Source organism: Anas acuta, chromosome 20 (genome assembly GCF_963932015.1).
Source record: "Anas acuta chromosome 20, bAnaAcu1.1, whole genome shotgun sequence".
In the NCBI taxonomy this organism is placed as follows: Eukaryota; Metazoa; Chordata; class Aves; order Anseriformes; family Anatidae; genus Anas; species Anas acuta.
The window spans coordinates 6453274-6474418 of record NC_088998.1 but is presented as its reverse complement, the minus strand read 5'-3'; the positions used below and the strand labels follow the sequence as shown (position 1 = coordinate 6474418).

The 21145-nt window shown below is 52.2% G+C and overlaps 1 protein-coding gene across 2 annotated transcripts in view; it reads right to left on the bottom strand.

Annotated features, from left to right (window-relative positions):
* The window catches only part of VAV2 (vav guanine nucleotide exchange factor 2), a 123559-nt gene that overhangs the window by 35189 nt on the left and 67225 nt on the right, over positions 1-21145 (bottom strand). For both annotated transcript variants that reach the window (XM_068656538.1, XM_068656539.1), the window contains exon 3: positions 10417-10475. In XM_068656538.1, the coding sequence (XP_068512639.1) occupies positions 10417-10475 (59 nt within the window). The remainder of the gene's footprint in view (positions 1-10416; positions 10476-21145) is intronic.

Here is a 21145-nt window from a genome sequence, read left to right as displayed (position 1 = left end):
GGTGAGCGGCTTCAGGCCGAGTGAACCAGGGGCTGAATGCAGGAGTTAACCCCAACCACTGCCAGGTGGTGAGCCCAGCACAGGGCAGGATGATGCCATACTCCTAGTCTTGGGGTTGTGGTGCCTCCCCGTGAGATGCAAACCCACAGAACAAGGGCGCACGGCCCCGGGCTGGTTGGATCTCACCATGCACACGTGCCAAGGGGCAATGCAGGAGGCAGGGAGCCATGGGTGGGAAGAGCAGATGGGGCTGTGGCTGCTCTCCCCGCAAGGCTGTGCCATCCAGAGGCTGTCCCAAAGCCCCAATATCTGTCTGCATGTCTGTGAGATGTGCCCTCTGCATTTTGGGGACGAGCATCAAAGCACAAAGGCACGGCGAGAGATCAGGGGGGGCTTCACAAAGCTTCACAAAGCACGTGTTTGTGGGTTTCCTTTGCCCTGGGGACTTGGGACTAGCACGAATCCACGTGAAGCTCTCACAAAAGTCACCAGCTAGCCCTGCCCACGGCTGAGCTGATCCTGGGGAAACATCCTCAGACTTCAGCCCAACAGCAAGGGGAACAGCAGCAGCATTGCACCACCCTGCAAAGCCCCAGGAGGAGAGAAAAAAAAACAGAGGTGACCTCTGCTCAAACACCACTGGTTAAAGTAAAGGCAAAAACCCACCACAAGACATGACCTCCTTTTTTCTAAACGCACCTTCTGCATTTAAACTGCATTTCCTCTTCCAGCGCTCACCATGCCAGAACGAAAGACGTTTAAGAGCTATCAGGAATATTAAAATCATGAGAACGCGTTTCCAACCATAAATCTGGGCTTGAGGTGGAATCAAGGGCTGTGATAAACCCCCACCGTGTAAGACAAGGAGAGAGCAAAGAGAAAACCATCTCCTAATGAGAGTTTCTGGGAGACAGCAGCTCCGTGAGCCCCGGCAGCCTCACCTTGACCGTGGGCAACGCACCGGAGTGAAAGTCAGGGCAGGGGAGGAATTAATAACCTGTATCTCAGCAATTGCAGGTAATGGCTAAATAGGGACGCGCGGAATGCAATTAGAAGGAAGGTCAGGCTGAGGGGAGGGTTACCAAATGAGCCGTCTGAAATTCGGAGCTGAAGGGCGGCTTTTTTGGAGGAAGCACTTCGGTCGAGCCCTTTGAGCTGGCTGCCTGTGCAAATGTGTGGCTTGTCCAGGAGCCACACGAGCCCCCAGTGATGTTCCCAAGTCCCTGGGTCATTGTCACGGGAGCAGGGCTGCCACCTCCCTGCCCAAAGCAGGGTGCCCGCCGCCCCTCTCCCAGCTGGCAGCACCCAGGAAGGGACTTGCCAGGGGGTTCAGGCAGCTGGCACCCAAAAGCTGCACCTCCTCCAGCCATGAGCTCTCCGAGAGCTGTCGTAGTGTCTAGGACCAGTCCGAATGGCATTATTTGAAAAAAATAAGTAAAATAATAGCAGAAGCCTTGGGAGTAAAGGGGACTAAGAGCTCATGATTCCCTGCAAAATTGTGTGCTTCACTGCGCTCCCTAAGCAGTATTAACTGCAATAGCTGGGAATGCCCAACATTAATGAATAAAATATTCTGAGTCCACTGAAACCCATCAGTTTTGCAGAGTTCCCAAACTCTTAAAATTCATTTCAAAAAAGTCCCTTTTTAGAATCAATATTTAAGCCCTAGACTTCTTTTTTTTCAGTCCACCATCACAAAAAAAAAAAAAGTGACACCTGCTGAGCCATTTATCCCTCAAGCCTGTGCCACTTCATCCACTCGGATGGAGAGCAAAAGCCCCAGCAACATCAAACGCTGCTGGAGCAGCCTCTTAAAGATGATAAACCTCCCAGAGCAGACTTCTTCACAACAAACCCCAGCGCATTCAACAGCACCATTTCCAGAGATCAAAGAAGAGAACCCAGGAGTGATTGATCCAAGGCGTTTGTTTTAGAGACTAAAAAGAGAAGAAAACACCAAGTGATTTGTTGTGGCGTTTAAAGGAAGCTTCTCAGCTTGAGGACAAGACTTACGGCGGCCAATCCTCCCCGACACCCAACGCAAAGCTCCCCTCTGAGCTTAAAACCATTCAGGTGATTTTCTGGGGCACGGAGCCCCCTGGAAAAAAAAAAACTGCCTCTTGCAAGGAAATGCAGGAGCAGCCCCCAGCCAGAGCACACCATATCAGGGACATTCAATTAATATTTCACCAAGCACCTAATGCAGAAGCAGCCCTCCCTTCTCTCCGTGGTCACTCGGGGCCATCCCACGCCGTATCCTCAGCAGCCATCCCCAGGCTCCTCGGCAGCAACACTCGCAGCTCGGCGCGCTGCCTGCTCTCTGCTCTGAATTATTTAACGAGGAGAACTAGGTAGGCTGCAATTCTCCAGCAGCAGTAAGCAGGAAGATTTATTTGTGAGCATATTTCAGCGTCTGGTGCCTTGTCCTAGCAACCGAAGCCAGCTGCTCACCTCTGGATGCCACCACAGAGAGTACAGAGGGTCAGGGATGGGTCGGTTTTACTCAGATCATTGGGTTCAGTAGCATCTTAGCCTCAAATTCGTGTATGAGAGAGCAGGGTGAATCCAGTGTGATTAATCTTCTATTTCCCCTCTGTCTCCATCCAGATTTCTTGGGGACAGCCACCAGTCCCGCTGGCACAGTGGGGTTTGCATGACTTGTGCAAATGGCCACAGGAGACCACAGGAGGTGGCTCAGCCCTTGCCAGGAGCTGGACTCCAGCCTCCAGACACCAGCATGCTAATCTTGTCCCATTTTCCCAAGTCCAGGGATAGCACTTCGGTGCTTTAAACAGCAGGCTGGGTGTGTGACGCCCATGAAACCTGAGCTGCGCCCATCTGCTGCCCCTTCTGCAAGGGATTTCTTGATAAATGGAAAAGGACCAGAGCCTGAAACGGGTACAAATGGGCTTCTGCAGCTCTGCTGGGATGGATGGGGCTGTGCTGAGCGTTCTGTGCTCAGGATCTGGCTGAAAAACGTTTTCGTACGTGGGATCTCCAGACTGTAATCACACCTTGCAGTAACTCACGAAGCCATGGCTGGATGCGCAGATCCTCCAACGAGCCCTTTCTGAAGAAGACCTCATGGAAAGACAGAGAAAGCCAGGACTCTGATTTCACCAAGGTTTTGTACTTCAGGCTTTCAGCATGAGTTTGGGTGTTAGGTTAGCAGCCAGCCTCGGCTCCTGGGCGTTTGGGTGAGTCTGGGTGCACACACGGACCCGTGGGACCTGCTGGCCAAGGCACCCAGCATGCCCACACACTGTGCCACATCTGCTTGCAGGACACATACTTGGGGAGGTGCTTGCATCCCAAATACACCCACGTACGAGGAGAACCCCTTCCAGAGAGCTAAAGGAAAAGAGTTCAGACCTCATCCATCCGAGGATCCCAGCAGCACCTTCTCCTTACCGAGAGCATTTGGCGAGCAGCGTGCTGACGGCCGTGGGGCGCTCGCTCCTCAGCCCCTGGGGTGACGCAGGACGTAATGCTTTCATCAGCACAGCGCCCGTGGGGCCGTCCAAAGAAACCATGTGGTTCTGCAAGATGTTTGCATGCAACCGAGAACGCGTCCATCATCGGCTTCGGGGGGGTGAGAGATTTATGGCTGCGGCGAGAGGTGGGTGTGAGCTGACCGGGGGGACCCAGAGCTCCTTCCCCAGCTCTGCTCTCACGCCGGGCACTTCCCCAAGCTTTGGTCCCCCTCTGTGAGATGGGAACAAGCTCGGGGAATGGTTTTGGTCAAGCCCTATGAGACAGACAAAAAGCATGCTCTTAATGTCCGATTCTCTAAAGCAGGATGGAATCAATTCTCCCCGCAGAACAAGACACATCGGAGCATACCAAAAGCTGCTGAATTTAATTAAAATCATGCTATTGTGTTACATTACTCATCTCTGGAAAGAAGCACCTCGTGCTGTGCCAAATTTTAGACACGTCTTCTGAAAAATTATGATTTGCTTTTATTTGTGGTCTGGAACTCGCAGAAATTCTCACAAGATTAATTCTGATAGAAATTCAGCGGGGAAGCAGCAAGCTACATAATCAGATAACACAAAGATGATGATTTTGCAGGAGAGTACTTACAGCATTCAGCACAGCGCACTGCACAGTGCCCAAGGGTTAGCTGCATGCCCTGATTTATCTTTAGCTCGAATCTGAACCAAATATTTCTGGAGACTATGAGACAAGAAAATAACAGCTCGTATAATTTTATGTTTCAACACATTATCGCGTTTTTAAAAAAAAAATTCTCATGCAGCAATGCTTCGCTCTGGAAAGTGGCACGATTTCCTCCTCACTTCAGCTCCGCTTTGACAATAACAGATGGGTAAAATCAAAAGGGGAATCCAGAAACATCGTTCCCAAAGAGAAGTACCCTCTGGGGTAACAATCCCTAGGAAGGGATGTGGTCCAGCTCTCTGACTCAGAAAAACGCTTGATTTAAAAACATTGTGGCTGAAAATCAACGGCCAGCGTGGTGAGCAGGGGCAGTGCCAGCTTCCCATGTCCCAGCGCTGGGGGAGGGCAGCAGCCCATCCCCAGGGCATGTTCCCCCCGGTCTCCTTGGGAGTATGAGGACAAATCACACCCCACAATAGTTAGTTACACCCCGCAAAGCTCCTCGATTGCCTGAATTTGCAAATCTCTCTGAGCCTTGCTCTTAACATGCAGCAAAGCGGCCCGAGGAAATCTTTCAGTACTCCGAGCAGCTGTTTCCCTGCTGTACCTGAGCAGCTGCAGCCCTCTGAAGCGCTCGCCAATAAAGCCAAATCTCTCCCCAAAGTCATACTCCTGCCTGCTCCCAGGTGTGTGCCAGCACAGCCACCCAGACAGGGCCCTGCTGTGTAACACCAGCCAGACCCAAACAGGCCCCTGGCCTCAACAGCACTGCCTGTGCTCCATCAGGAGCCAAAAGATGTGTGTTCCCCTCGCCAGAGGGGTGCAAAGCGATGTGGCTTGGCCCTGAGAGGAGGCAGGACCCGATCCTGAACCTTCACATCCCCAGTGCTGGCAGCTGCCCACCTCCCCGCCCCTGTTTTGGATCTGCTGAGCCTGAAACCCCTCTGCAGGCCTAGGGAAAGTGCTGAATTTCAGCACAGCCTTCCCCACACCAGCCCATGTGCTGACACCAAGCAGGGGAGAAGGCTGTGGGTGCTCTGCCATCGCACCCAGAGGTGGGAGGTGAGGCAGGGAGGGACCCCGAGGGAAGCTCAGCACCTTTGAGGCAACGAGCCGTGATGAGGCTGGTGAACCTAAAGAGCCAGCGAGCCCCAGATCTCACCACTAAGCCGAGCTGTGCACTTCAGGGCTGTACCTGCATTACACAAGGCTGCTGGTGGGGAGGGGGCGAGAGAAATTGCCTTTGCTCCCATTAGCAGATGCTTACGGGGTGACCTCCCCGGCCTACAAAGCGGCCTTGCATGAAAACACGTCAGGGAGATTTTTCAGCCTCTCTTAGGAGCAAGCCTGCGAGGATGCACGCTTGCCAAAATAAATGTGCTGAAAATGTCTTAGCTGGGAGGGAACTGCTCTTAGCCAAGGGTCCTGCTTGTGGACAAATGGGGCTTTCCATCGCTCCTAGTGAAGGTCTGTCTGCATCACAGGAAGCCATCTCCACTTGACCCCAAAACTGCAAGGTCTGTGGCTAAATCTCCGCAGTTTTGGGCTGCTCAGGATTGATGTTCAGCAAGGCAGACGTCTGCAAGGAGCCCTGGGACAGGTACGGATGGTTTCTATCAGCTCGGGTAACGCAGGCGTGTATTTTTATGCTGTGTCCCAGTCCCAGACTCCCCAGAGCACAAGAACACGCTGCACAGCAACAGCGTGCAATTTTCAGGACACGGATTCCTTGCACAGCCTTCTAAATCCATTTTATAGCAACACTTAAAGTGAGTACAATGGATACACAACAGCAGTAAAAAATATAATGGGCAGAGCGCAATCACAGGGAGCATGCTGGTGATGAACACAACAGCCCTTGTAAAAGCAGCCGTACGGGAGGAGAGGTCTGGAGCCACCTTCCCACCAGCGTCTGCCTGAAGACACTCCAGGACTTAATTGTTAGCGACTTTAATTGCTTGCCTTTTTCACACACGGCTGGATCTGCCTCCTGCATTGAGCTGCCATCACCGGGGAGGGGGGCCCACAGCCCGAATACAGCATCCATCGTGCTGGAGAGTCTGCAAATCCCCCAAATATTTCCACTACTCCCCTTCTCTCCCCCAGGACAGCCAGGGGAATGTCTCCTTGACCAGCTATGCCTGGGCTTGTGCCTTCCCACCCCAGCTCCCAGACCTGATCTCTGCTGACCTCATGGGAAGTGTCTGCGTTACCTTAGGGAGACCTTTGCACCGTGGAAATGAAGATGTTAAGAGCAATGGGGCTGGACTCAGAGCATGTTTAGCACCTCCCAACAGCCCCTGCATCACCCCCAGGATGATTTAATTGATAAATTCCCTTCTGCTTGGGCAGGGAAGGCATTGCCGTGCCGACAGCAGCATTACAATCCCATGAAAGCACAGGCAGGATGCTCGTGGCTCTCCCTTCCCAGCCCACACACACACCCTGATATTATTGGCAAGCCATTAAGCACAGAAACTCCGGGGATGATAAGGCTGCAAACCTCATTTTAGGCACGGCAGTCTGTTTTAATAGTTTACCTGGGTGAAACCGAGCAGTGCTGAGCCTCACAAAGCAGGGTGGTTGGGAAATCTTTGGGTTAAATCCCTGCTGACGGCAGGGTGCTGGGACCTGCTCCTGCAGCCTCCCATCGCACCACACCAAGCTGGCTCAACACCAACAGCCTGGGATTTCAGGGGGTGCTACACGCAGGGAGGTTACTAGCCAAGAGACATGGCATTTTGGCTTCTACCTATTTATTTGTTCAAATACAAATAATATTTTTTTTTGGCAGGCTGGCCTCCCTGTGTTTGTCTTGCCTTTGCAAGCAAAGCCTTGCAAATAAACAAGCAAACAAAAAAATCCCTACAATTTATTTTACAAACATGCTACCAGGTGGCTGCAGCACTCCACTCTCTTGGGGGGGGGGCCCACACAGCCGTCCTCCTCCTCCTCCTCTTCATCCCCCTTCACAGCCAAAGCACCGCCACTGTGCCCGCTGGAGACCCCGTCTGCTTGACAAATGCTGCTTTACCCCTCCTCCCCATTTGCAAATGTTTTAAAATCTATTTTATTAACCACCGTGCCTTCTGAAGAAAGTCACTTAGAGGCTCGCTTCATAGCTAAAGGATTTACTTAGATTAAGGACCTCGGTAAAAGGCCTTTGAGCACGCGAACCCCTTCCCGTTCTCAGATGGCTTCCCTGCGCACGCATTAAAAATGCATGCAGGCAGCATGAGCCAATATTCCTTAACCTCCTGCTTTGCTTGCAAAACTCCGCTTCCAGGAAAAACAAGCATCTCGGGGAGATGAAAACACCCGGCCCCCCTCCCACAGCTCGCACTCAGCCCCAGGAGCTCGCCAGCACCAGGTGCAGGCAGCCGGGGCCAGGAGTACCGTGGGCAAGGGGGAGCGACCAGGGCTGTGCTGGGAAAGGCTTCGAGAAACCAAGCTGCCAGGAGAAAACCCTGGTTTATTTACGGGGATCTGCAGCAAGAAGTCCTGCTGTCCTCCTGAGAGCTGAGAGTTTGCTTGAGGAAGCTCAAAGGGGAGCTTTTGGAGGAAAAAAAAATAATTAAAAAAATTTAAAAATCTCAGGGATTTGCTCACAGCCATGTCCAGCACCTGGGGGCAGAGCCAGGATCTGTACACAACGGTGTGCATCCCCCTTCCTTCAGCACACTTCTTCCTCCACAAAACCACCTTTCCTCTCTCTGATGGACTCAAAGCCAGAAAACGTGCCCTTTTCGAGGAGACACCAACAAGCCTCTCATCACCGCGGGGCTTCTTACGCATCCAAAAACGATGCAGGTGTGCAGCAGCCAGCGGCGGCCCTTGGGACTACACGCTGCCTGAATTAGTGGGAACCCAGAGCATCCGCGCTGTTTGCACCAACAGCCTCGTGCAAGGGCCTCCCACATCTCTATTTCAGCATCCAGCAGCCTGCCAGGAGTTCATCGGTGATGCCACGTGCCAAAGGGTGCCGCTGCTTTGAAGGGGACTTCTGAAACCTGGAGCTGAGAGCAGAGCAGAGCAGAGCAGAGCAGAGCAGGGCAGCAGGAGATGTGCCGCGCGGGCTGCAGCCGCCCTGGATTATCTCCAGCCCTCGCAGAGCACTGCAAACAGCACAGTGCACTCACGCTCCTTTTTTTGCCATGTTCTGCTGCTTGTAGCTTGTTCCTCGGAAGAAACACTCTGTCATCTCCACAGAGCTATCCTGATAGCTATCTGATTTACTCTGTGAAACAGGCTTTCTCTGGCAAGGTTCATGAATCCACAAATTATTAGCTAGAAAGACTTACATTTTCTTCACTGAACAGCATAGAAGATTGATTTTTATTTTTCTACCCTGCATGCCACAGAACTTACTTAAGGACACGTAATAGGCTGGTGGACTTATTTCGTTCTTAATTTGCCTCATCCTGAAGCCCTAGACCTAAAATATAGACCCGCATCCATACTGTGAATTGCACAGTATTTACCATGTTTTTTTGAGCACCGTGCCTAAACCAATGAGATTTTTCCTATTTATTCCAATGGCAGCATCTCCCCGGAGGGAAAGCAAGGGACCCCAGTAAGCAGTCCCCTTGGGGAGCTGGGGCTGCTAATTAATTTACAGCGGATTCCCCCAGATTGACCGAATTCATTTGAGATCAGCTTCTCACCTCGGCTCAGGTGATGGTGCAGCAAGAAATCATCTAGCTAGAAAAAAAAAAAAACTGGCAGCAATGGGCAAAATGAGGGCTCTGGCACTGCGGGGGACAGCGGTGATGGGAAGAGACAGCCCCGTGGGGGGATTTTTGGGCTGAAGGGAGGGAGAGCATTTTCTGTGCTTACAATGGGGAGGAGGAGCAGGGTTAATACGCAGGGAAAACAGAGCTACACACAAAGCCCCGCTAAGCTCTCTGCTATTCTTGTGTAATTACGGTGCCAAAAGGCTTCCAAGATAAGGGATTTTAGTGGGGACTGTAAATGCTGGCTGTAAAATGAACGAGAAAAAAATCAGCACATCCACAAGACGCCTGCATCCCAAGCAGCAAACCAACCTTCCCCAGGACTCTGGGCTATCCTTGATAATAAATAGCCCCTAACTTAGAGCACGCCTTTATCCCTCCCTGTGCTTTCCTTCGCTCCCCGAATCTCCCCCCGCTCCGGGTGGGATCTGTCAGGTTTGGATTTAACAGATGGGAAGACTCAGAGTTTGTTTTACACGTGAAAAGCTGTTCCCCTCCAGCAATATCAGTGCAGTCAAGGCAGGAAAAATAAAGCGTGATGTTAAGAAAATAAAGTTCAGGCCGTAAAAATCGTGGTGTGGGGTGGCTGGTATGGGTGGCGGGGCTAGGAGTAAAAAGGGGGGGGTTTCATCCAGTCCTAAACCCCACAGCTGGCCCCACAGTTTGGGGCTGGCCCCAGGACGCAGCCACAGCCCAGTGCGATGCTACACCCTGACCAGAACAGCAGCAAGACAAGATCCAAGGAAAAAAAAAAAAGCAAGTGTTTTACAGCTTGGGGCATAGGGGACGGAGGGGAAAGGGAAAAAAATAACAGCTACCAATTAAAAAAGAAGGGAGGAAAGGTTCTTCAGGCTGAGAACTCTTCCCAGTTGTATCTCAGCCTAATGAGCAGACGCTGCCTGATTAATAATATAAATGCACGCAAACAAGGGAACCAATTGCAAACAAATTGCGTTGAACTGAGCAAAGCGGGTCAGAGCTCTGCTGGATGGGGCTGTTTGCTGTCCTAAAGCCCTTCTCCAGGGCTCCAGGCAGGAGCAGCCGGGGCAGCAGGCAGCTGTCCCTGAGGCCAGGCCATTTATTTGCCCCCATCCCACAGGCAGCCATCAGGTGCCTTTCTCACCCCAGGAACAGATTTCCCAGCTGCTGGCGAATCCGGGTCACTCCTGCAGCTCCCGATAGCACCAAGTCCCCGGGAGGATAGCGGGTGTGAGCCCAGGGGACAGGGACAGGGGGTGGCAAGGAAGGGGACGGGCATTTCTGACCTCCTGGGACAAGGGGAATTGCTTGGCAGCAGCAGAGGAGACCAGAGCAAAGCCTCCATCACCACAAACTCAACCCCGCCCTTTGTCCCTCCCTGGTGCATTACATTTTTGTGGCTTTTTCACTTCTTTTTTTTCCTTTTTAAACTATTCCTGAGCAGCTGGCAAGGTGCTTTTACATCCTCAGTGTCTGCTTAACCCTAATTTATCCCAGTCCTGTTGATGTTTCTGATGCGATTAAATGCTCTGAGTATATATAGAGATACAACATTTAAAGCATCACATCGAAAGGATCTTACCTAATTCCTTTGGTTTGAGCAATGCTGTGGAAGGAGAGCCTGGATACTGCCGAGATCACCTGGAAATGAGAGAAAAAAAAAATCCTGGTGTGCTTATTGAAGACAGAGCAAGGCAGGAGGGCACCTGAGGACCCGCAGCACGGGATTTGGGGCTGAGCTTTCTGCTCCCACAGCCATCCACTGAAATGGATGTGCTCCAGTGCCCCCATCAGCGTCACAGCACATCACTGTCAGGGCTCGGAGGATACTCTCTGAGCAAACACCGCTTCTGCTTTTACCACTGAGCATAAAAGACCCTTAACCTTCAGCTATAAAGATACACATCCAGCAGCGTCACCCAGGGAAGCTCGGTCCTGCAGCTCCTGTAATACCGCCAGACCTGCTCCAGTGGGTTTTATGCAGCATTGAGAACACCTGGGGAAAAGAACGTCTTTGTGCTTTATTTCAAAAGGTTTATAATGCCTCGTGCCTCATTCTACCTCCTCTTTTCGAGGCAAACTTCCCGACGCTGAAAGGTTTTGACTACTCGCACTTCCAGAAAGAGGCACCAAAGAGGTCAGAGCTGAGCGCAGACCATTGCCTTCTTCTGGAGAAAGCAGACAGGACGGGTTCAGCGTGGAATATTTTCACCAGCATCGCGATCAAGAGCAGTAAAGACACCAGCTTTTTCTCAAAACTCTCATTTTTGATGCACGCTCCTTTTTTAATTGCTACTCAGGGTTTTAAGTGAAGACAAAGAATGGTTTCGGGCACTTACAGATCCAAAACTACAAATTTTAATGATATTCATCATTTCCAAGCTAGAATGAAAAACAAACCTATTATTTTTGTAATGGTTTCCTGCCCACTGGAATGAACTGAGGTGCCTGTGTCCGGGACGCACATAAAGGACTTCAGGAGAGGTCCCCATGCCCGGGGCCCCCAGCCCCAGGCTCTCTTTGGAGCTGCCCCACACCTAAACCCCAAAATGCCAACCAGAGTCAGATCACGGATCCCCATGCAAATCCTTCCCTCTGTGTGCAAACCCCAAGCTCAGTTTGGGGGATGCACACATGTGGCTCCACGGGATGCCCCTGAGCCTCAGCTCCTCCAGCTGCAGCAGAACCAATGCTTTGTGCTCCAAACCTGTCTCCTCCTGTCCCAGCTTTTGGCCTCCTGTCCCCACACTTGGACCCAAAGTCAGGGCAGCAACAAAGGAGCAGCCACAGCCTGGCATTTCGCAGCCGACTTCCACTCGGAGAAGGGAGATGCTGAATTATTCAACGAGGCAAATGAGAAGCTGTGAACGGCAAAACTTGGCCAAGTTTCGCCCTGGTATAAAATGTCCCCGATGGGCGTCTAGCACAGAGAGGAGCCGCAGAGCAAGAGGGGATTTTCTGCTCACCTCAGAGCCTTTATCGTCCCCCGTATGATACTTCTAACAAAACAGAGCATTACCAAAACGTCCTTCCACTTATTTATTTATTTATTTAAATAAGATGCTACCCCTGACAGTTCCCTCTAATCAGAAGATATGGATAAGGGATTTTTTTAATTAGACAAAACATCATTTTTGCCACGGTTGTCATGAGCCTGTTTTGGCCTATTTCTCACCCTCGGGATCCCATCTGGCTGGCAATCAGGACACCATCCCCGCCTGCCTGCCTTTTCCAGCGATGCCCTGGAGCTGCTGATCACGGCCCATAATTACCGGGCAACCAGAAGAGGAGCCGTAAAGCCCCTCCAGCAGAAGTGTAGCCCCACAAATGTAAATGCAGCCAAGTTCCCCATTTTACTGTAATCTAACAAAAAAGAAGCACGGGCAAAGGTTGAACTCCTCCGCAAAAGGTGCTTTGGCCACGTGCTCTGTGGCCAGCATGCTGCAGGCGCCCACCAGATTCCCACCTCCGTCCTGGGGGGGCACTGAGCCAGCCTGGCTCTCCTGGTCCCTCTCACAGCCCTGTCTTGGCCGTCTCTTGTTTGCTTTGGTTTTGGGAAGTGTTGAGCAAAGATATGACTTCTGGTAACATCGCTCTTCAAACAGCAAATATAATTGTTAAAGCATAACCGGGACTCCAAGAAATCAGGGCTTACTCCCCAGATTATCAACAACCTAGAAGACCGCTCTGCCCGTATTATTAAACCCCTGTGCTTCAGCATCCCACCTCTAAATCCTGCCAGACCGACTGCACCCAGGCTGGGCGAGGAGCAGGACTGAGCCCATTATTGTCCACGGGCTCAAGGCAGAGCCCGGCTGCCAGCCAGGGGGACCACAAGCCAGGGGCTGGGGGCACCGTGTGGCCCCAGGGACATCCCCTCCTGAGCGGGTGAGTCTCGTCTGCCCTCTGTTATTAGGCTCGCACAGCCCAGAGATCAGTTTATGACTCAGACAGCTACGATGAGGGTTTGACTTCCAGGGAAGTCTAAGAGAAGCACGCTGTTCTCCACGCCAGGGCTTTTTGCTTTGTTGTTTCACAAAACCCCCACATCTCTGAGCATCCCGGCACATCAAAGCCCGGGACCTGTTCCGGGTGAGCCTGCCTGTGATCAGGCTCCAAATCCATGCCCAGGGACGCAGCGAAGCGACCCACTTTCTGAGAAGGATTGGGTACAAAGAAGCCTTACACCCCCAAAAACAAGAGTGAGCAGTGACTGTCCGGCACCCAGCAGGGTTTTTCCAAGGAGGGATTTATTTATTTTTCGCTAAGGAGGAGCTGGGGGCGAGGAAAGCCCCGCACAACCCCAGCTTCTGTGCCAGCCCCAGCCAGGGAAGCACGAAGCGTGCGTTTAAGAACAAGTAATCCTTTCAATTTCAACAGGATTAAACAGCATTCTTAAAAGTAAGTAAATCCTGAAGTGTTTGCTAAACTGTGTCATTTTCCCCATAAAGCAGGTTCTTATGTGCTGAGAAACGCAGTTAATACTTCCTGCCACTCCCGGCTATCGTTTTCTATGAGGCAGGGCAGGAACTGCTGCGCTATGCAGCCAAGCAGCGGTTGGCACAAGGAGTCCCTGATCTCATCCGAGGCTTGGTCGCTCCTGCAGTTCTAGGACATATTAAGGCAGCTAATACAGACATGACACTAAGTGGAATTACAGCTCGCCGGTTATTTATACCTCCCCTTTCCTTTAAGGCAGGCTGGAAACGCAGAAGCTTTGTTTCCCGAGGCAGACAGCACGCCCCCAGACTTCTTATCAGCTCCCCGATGATTTATGCCAATTACTTCATACGTTCAGACCTTCGGGTATCCCCACTGCTTGAACCTATGAAGCCAGTCTTGAGGCTGCAGCATCCTCAAAGTGCTGCAGGAGCACACCAGGAGCCTTGAGCAACAATTCCCAAATGCACAGCTCCCTTGGATTGTGCTGGAGAGGGCTCCAGCGACCAAGCCCACGGCACAGCCCGGTGCCGTGCCCCATCCCGCAGCCCAGGGGAAAGCCCCGTGCCCGGTACCGGCAGGGGGAGGTTTTGCAGAGTCATTTCTACACTCTGCTTGGGAAAAACACGCTTGTATGGGCGCGTTTGTCTTCTGGGAGGAGGCGGGCTGTAGGCTTAAATAAGGTCTCATGCAGGTTATTATTATTATTACTTTATCCAGTTCTCAGCAGAACTTCCTCCAAGAAAGCCACGCTCAGCGTGCACATGTTGCCATAAAAGCTAGGTCTAAGGTGACAACAAGATGCCAGGAACAGAGCTCTGGGGGTACAAAGTGCAGGCAGAGGTACCCGTAACCCACAGACCGGTTCCAGCAGCTGACCTGCACTGGGTTGGGAAATCCCTGGTGGTTTCCCCGGGCAGGGTGAGGGACGCTCTCTGCATTCCTGGCATTCCAGCTCTCTGGTTTGCTGCCATGAGCCAAACCAAACAATCCGGCTGATCATTCACCAACCTCGTGCCCCGTGGTACAAGAGCGTGGATCAGCCCGAGCAGGAAGGCAGCGGGAGGGCCAGGGACACGGCTTCAGAGCCTGAGCACCAGAGGCCTCACGGAGAGCCTCGTGTTCAAAAGGCACCAAGTTCTGCGCTTCCAGAAACAAAAGCAGGGCTCAAGCCAGGTTCCTCAAATTCACCGCTCACTTTGCACAGATCCTGGCTGAGCAAAGAAATGGGATTTGTGCAAACAAACACAAACAAAAACAGCAAAAGCCCCACACCGTAAGAAAACCATTAATATTCATCTTCCTTAGAGCCAATGCTTTCTTTTAGGAATTACGGATTTAAAAATAAACTAAAACAAAACAAAAAATAAATTAATATGCTTACTGCTCTTCTATTTCCTCCAGCATTGTTTATTTCTAGCGGTATCTCTGCACATTGAGAAAACTAAAATAAACTCTCATTATTTGCAAAAACAACCCGAGGCAGCTGGGCTGGAATACACTTTGCATACGAGGAACTCCCTAACCCTGCAGTTAGGAGCAAGCTGCAGGGGCTGGAGCCAGGCTCGTGGCTTGTGCAGACCCTAGCGAGGTCGTCGTGCGTTCCCAGAACAAGAGGATTTGCTTTGCATGAAGGCAGGAGCTCAGCACAGCAGCAATAAGCCTGGGCAGAAACCTTGATGTTGCTACCTCTGTGCACATGCTTCTTGGGGGGAAGGTGGTTTCAGAGCCCGAAATGACATGGAATGATTTGACACCTAAACTCGGGAAGGGCAAATAAAATAGAACGAAACATAAATAAAAATAATAAAATAAACTAAAAATCCTCAGACCAAATCCCCTGCCTCCGTGTGGCTGGGAAGCAGACCCCAAGCTTGGATACCAGCTGGCTCAATTAGTCCTGAGCTGGATAACGGCACCCAACAGCAACACCAGCATCGTGAAGAGGTGCAGGGACAAGGCTGAAATACCCAAGCAGCCATGAGATTGCTGCAAGGAGCCAGCAGGACGTGCCCCAGACAGCTCAGTTCGTGGTGCTGGTGGCACTGGTCCCTGCACACCTTTGCCCACCCACCTGCCGGGGAGCATCGCTGCACCCCCTGCACCCAGCACCCACCCCAGCACCTCGCACCCAGCTCCACGCGCACACGGGGGCTCACAGCCAAGGCAGGATATTTGCAAACCAAAGTGTCCCCAGCACTTTTTCCCATCACTGCCTTTTTGCATGCGCCTCTCCCATGACTAACACCTCGGGGAACCCAGCCCCGCGTCCTGCAGCACTCTGTGAGCCCCAGAGCATGTGAGCCAGCCCCAAATGCGCAGCTAAAACACAACCTGCTTGCTCCGGATCCATTATTTACGCTCTGCATGCTGCTGCACAGTACCTATAAGGCCCGACAAGCACAGCAAACATTAAACCTACAGCTGGTGTCTGCTGCCCCTTAAGCATCCCACAGATGTCGCAGGGAATTCCTTGCGCTAACATCTCCGGGTGCAGCCCTGTCCTGCACTGAGAGCACTGCTAAAACAGGATATCCTCCAGGTTTGCAGCTCCCCTGACCTCTCAAAACTGTGTATGAAGCATTACGGGCTGTTTTCAAGTGGTAAATGCAATCCTAAAGCCCAGACGCTGATTAGGAGGAGAGCTCCCCAGGGATGCTAACGCCACCAGCCTCACGGCAAGCTGGACTCCTCGCTGGACACCCAGTCTGCACGCTGGGAGCAGGACCTGCAGGCACAAGCTAGATTTTGCTTCCAAAATTCACCAAGGATAGCCAGACCTTCCTTTCCTAAAGGGAATCTTGATCTCGAGAGGAGCAAAGGGTTAAAACAATCTCAAGTGAGCATCTGACACAGATTGTCCCCGAGACCTCTTAGCCACAGCTCAGAGCGCCCGTGTCAGGCTGCGTTATGGTCACAGGGACGAGCGATTACACCTCTCAGGATAATGAGGTTAAGCCCCCTAACAGCAGTGCCTCGTCAGAGATGCGCTTTCCAGATGAAAGCACCTTTACCCAAAGCAACAACTCCTCCGAGGCAGCAGGACGAGGGCGCACCAAAGGGCTGCGTTATTTCCTTGCAAAGCGGCAGGGGAGGGAGTCCATCAGAAAAGGGCACCTGTGTAGGTGTAATTAAAAATAAAGGGCTTGAGTGTGTACAGGGCTTTTACAGCCCTCACTCGAGAGGTCCAGGAGGCCATCCCGAGGTGATCAGCATCGCTCCGCTGGGTATGCGGGCAGGGAGGATGGATTTGCTCAGCTGGTCCTTTGAAAAAAGGGTTATTAAAGCCAGCATCATGCGGCATTAAGCCCGTGATTTGCCCACATTAAGTGTTGGGGATGCAAATACGCTTTCATCAAAGTCACTGGCAAAGTCTCTGCTGATTTGCAGTGGGAACAGGTCTTGTATCATTCCAACATGCCTTGTCCGAGGAATTTGGGGGCAGCATCTGTTCTTGTGCAGCCTTACAACAGTGGGCAGGCATTGCAAAAACAGATATATCTCCTGACAAGGAGGAGAAAAGAGGAACTCAGGTGGATTTATAGCTAATGGTAGAAAAGCTCTGCACTGTACCATGCTGCCAGAAGCTTCCCCGACACGTACAGCCCCTTTCCCATATTTATGGCACCGACCTGTCTGTCCCTATCACACGGCGTTGGAGGGAATGTTTTCATTCACCTCTTAGTCCCTGGTCCCTACGGCCATAAGGAGGCACCTGTGCTCCTCGGTTCCTTTTGTAATAGGGATGTCCCCATCCCACAGCCAACCCTCTGAGCCAGGACCAACACAGAGCAGGTCCCTCACCTCCCGGGACACAGAAATGAGGCAGGAGAGGGCAAGAGCAAGGCAGCTGGACACGCAGAGGTACCAAGAGCTGCAGCTGGATGCGCCGTGCAGCTCCTCACCGCCCCCAGGCACAGAAATCAATGCCCCGAAACAAACCTCGAGGCTTTCTTTACACTGCCAAGTGCCTCTAACACAACGGCAATAAATACTTATTCTGCTACCTAATGGCCTCTCCTCTCCAACACGGATGCTGAGTTCCTGTCTCATGCAGTTACCTCTGCCATCACTATCTGACGTCCTGGCAACGACTGAAGCGGGGAGCCAGCTTTGATGGGACTTTAAAAGAGTGGGGAAAAAAAAATCCAAGCACTTGAGGAAGTGAACTAACACCACAGCCAGCAGGCACTGAGACTGTACGTGCTGCTGGAAGCACGCTGCAACTCCAGCAGGGGAATACAGGAGATTTCCTACTGGGAATGTGTCAAGCCCATAGCAGCACGCTCTGGGAGGTCCCAGAGGGCTGTCGTGCACATCAGGTCCCCCAAAATCCAGTGGTGTGACTCAGATGCTCACAGGGGAGGCAACTTTCCAATTCCACATCCTCCTGCAAAGTCAATTTGCACAGAAGTTGCAAGCCATTGGAAATAAGCCAGCTGTTAGCACGAGGAAGGAAGGCAAACGAAAAGCTTCCATGTCCCAAAAGTTATTTGTGGGAAAAGCTCGTTAGCACCTCTAAACGCTGACTTGGGAATGAGTCACCAACGTGCCACAAGTGTGGGTGTAAGGTGGCACCAGGCATCTCACATTTCTGCATGATACGGAACAGCATTAATTAAACAGGAGCCGAAACCACCTTAGCCCTGGTGTGCAGCAGTGTGTGAAACGAGCCGAGGATCAGAGGGACACGTGGGCAAACAGCAGGCTCGCAGGGTGCCCGTCCCTCCTTGCAGACCACAAGGAACATCCTTGGCTTGTCGGAGATGGCAACAGGACAAATGCCCCAATGGGACAGACACAGGAGAGCCATCCTGGGCTGGCTTTAGCAGAGGATTTGTCCTGTCTTGCTGTCCAGAAGATGGAGGAGGATGCGGTGTTTTACACGTGCTGATGGAGATTTTAATTTCATTCACACCCGTGCACTTCTCTCTGACCATCAGTCCCTTCAGGAGAGCTGCCTGGGCATTCCTCCCCCCCTGAACACAACCCTCGTGTCCCTGGGGGGCTCCAATGTGCCAGCAGCGCCCAGGGACCGCTGTGTCACCTCCCCTCGCTGCTGCCCAGCACCACGGCCCCTCACTGCTCGTGTGATCCCAGTCTGTCCCAGTGCAGGCTGGCTTTACTGGTCTGTGAAGCCCGAGCCAGCCACGTTCTGCTTTTGCAGAGCAATAACGGAATACAATTGGGCAATGGGAACCAGATGGGAGGCAAAACGAAGATTTCAGCATCCTCCTGCCAGCTGCCCAGAGATGAGGAGGATTCCCAGAAATGCCTGAGCATGGGGGAGTCTGAGACGAGGGGCTGGCTGCTTTCCCCGAGACCAAGGATGTTGCAAAATTGCCTCTAAGAAAAAAATAGAGAGGGTTCATTTGTATAGTCTTGTAAGAGTTACAAAAGCTGGCTAAAAACGTACATCCTTCTGGAAACAAAGCTGATGAAGCCAGGGAACAACACTTTCCTGGAAATTAGGAAGAAAAAAAGGGAACAGTAAGCAATGGTGGCTAAGCCAGGAATTGGCTGAGCTTCTAGAGCTGACAGCAAGGTGAGTGCCTGGCCGTGGGGTGCACCAAGGAGCCAGAAGCCGCTGGGGTGGCGGCACCGACCGGCACGTGCCAGGGCTCCACAGCTCTGTGCCTCGCCTGGCCAAGCTGGCTCCTTCCCTCAGCCCCAATTAGCAATGTAGTGGATCCGTAATTAACTAATTAACCTGGAAGGATGCCGAGCAGCTCGGGATGAAGGCAGGCAGGGTGATGGGGCGGCAGTGTGCCGGGAGATCGGCGTTAGCTGACCCCAAAAGCAAGGAGGAGGAGATCAACCAGCCTTTAGCAGAAAAAGAGTTGCTAGCCAGGTGCGTTGGGGGTGGGCAGGAGGTGTGACAGCTGGGAAAGGGCCAAAAATCTCCCCCCAAACCCTCACCAGCTTTACGGATCGCACTGCCCCATGATGCCCCTGCTTGTTGCCCCCTGTGCAGGCGAGCTGCCGTGGTGCCTGTACACGGGGCTGCTGTCACCCAGACCCATGCTCCAGCTCCACAAGCACAGTGTGAGCACAGATGCAGTGGCACTGATGTTCCCAGCAGCCAAAAATTCCCACTGAGGCATTCAGGCTCCGGGACATCCCCACGGATATCAAGGGGCTGACGTTAGGATTGCGCTCCAGGGGCACCTGCAAGGCTGTCACAGAGCAATAACAGGGTGCCAAATCAAAAGCTCTGCAACGAGCAAGTAGCTGCGTCTCCTCCCCGCTTCCCTTTGAAGTGACAAGCAGGTAGCAAGTTTGTGATGGAATCGGCTCAAGCGTGGGAGGACGTGAAACATGCGGGAAGATGCGGGCTCCAACAGCCCTGACCTCAACCTGTACAAACCAGTAGAGTTTCTGTGACAAGCGCTGGGCACTTTGCCCTTCGTGCTTAAAGAAAAAAAAAAAAAAAAAGCCCTGAATGCTAATTAGCTTAAAATGCTGGTAAATGCATTTACAATGGCTAATTGGGCCATGCAGAGCTCAGCTCCATCACCTCCTGTTGGCACGCAGGAGCAAGCTGCCACGGAGATGCACGAAGTTGTGCGAGCACATGGAGGAAACACCAGCGGCAACATTTCCCTGCGAGGCAGGCAGGAATGCATCCCCACAGGCTTTGGAGATTCTAGGAAAGCCTCTCGGTGTTGCCCCCAGGGCTCGGAGCCTATCTCGTGGTGGCTGTAATCACCACACCTCTGTGATACCTCCTGATACAATTACCAGGAAAAGTCAGGGGAGGGTCACCCACGGTGCCAAAGCACTGACACAAGTACCAGAAGTCACAGGGTGGCCAAGCCATCGTGCTACAAAAAGCAGCTCCAGGCAGAGGCGTTCATCTGGCACCATAGGAAAGCCCACAGCAGGCTGAACTTGGGGTAGAAATGAGCCGTGCCTGTTAAACATTTGGATTTGGGCGGTTTTGGTTAAGTTTCACCCCCAGCTTGCGAGGCTCCCGCTCTGCAATCTCGCCCCTCCTTGTGCTCAAGGACTTTCCTGGACTCGGTAACTCGTGATGCCCAAAGGATGTTCCCCATCCCCCAGCACTGATTGGATTTGTCGGAACAGATGGAAAGAACATCGAGTCGGATGCAGGACAGGGATATCCCAACCCGCTTCCGAGAAACTGGCTTTAGCCTGCATTAGCTTTAATCCTTCTTGATCAAGGCCTTGGATGTAAGCAGAAAATATTACAGATTTTCACATACCTTTAACTTCCCATGTCCACTCTGCACTGGAATGGATTTGGGCAGCCAGAGAAAAGCATATGGAGCACAAAAGAGGCTTATGAACATATGCAGGGAGAAATCAGAAGCATCCATATGAAACCAATTCACTCGCACAATGGCAATTTACCTACTGAAGAGAGAGGGCTTGAAATTCTCCTCGGCTTATTTCCTTCATCTTTATTCCAGCTGCTAGAGAAAAAAGTGCAGCAGTATTTAAGAGGAACACTAGCGACGGCGCCGAAAAGCCAGTTATTTGGATTTTGCAGATCCCCCTGACTTCAGGCACGGCCGTGGCACGCAGACGGGTGGTTCTCCAACCACACCGAACCCCCCAGCACCAGAGCAGTAACCCAGGCAGGAGATGCCAGCAGCAGGAGCTGGATACGTGCACACAGGCACAGGGACAGCTTTGTCCCCTGCTGCCACACTGAGCCTTTGTGGCTCAGAGTCCAAGCACAGCCCGAGGAATCCCTGGCACTGAACAAACATACGGGGTCAGCTCTGAGCTTGAGCCAGGCTAACAGACACCGGTTAGCGCAAGTCCTCCAAAAGCAGTGGAGGCTTTTCCATTTTGATTTCTCCATCTTTGAGCCCACAACGTCTTGCAGCAGCACCTTATCTGTG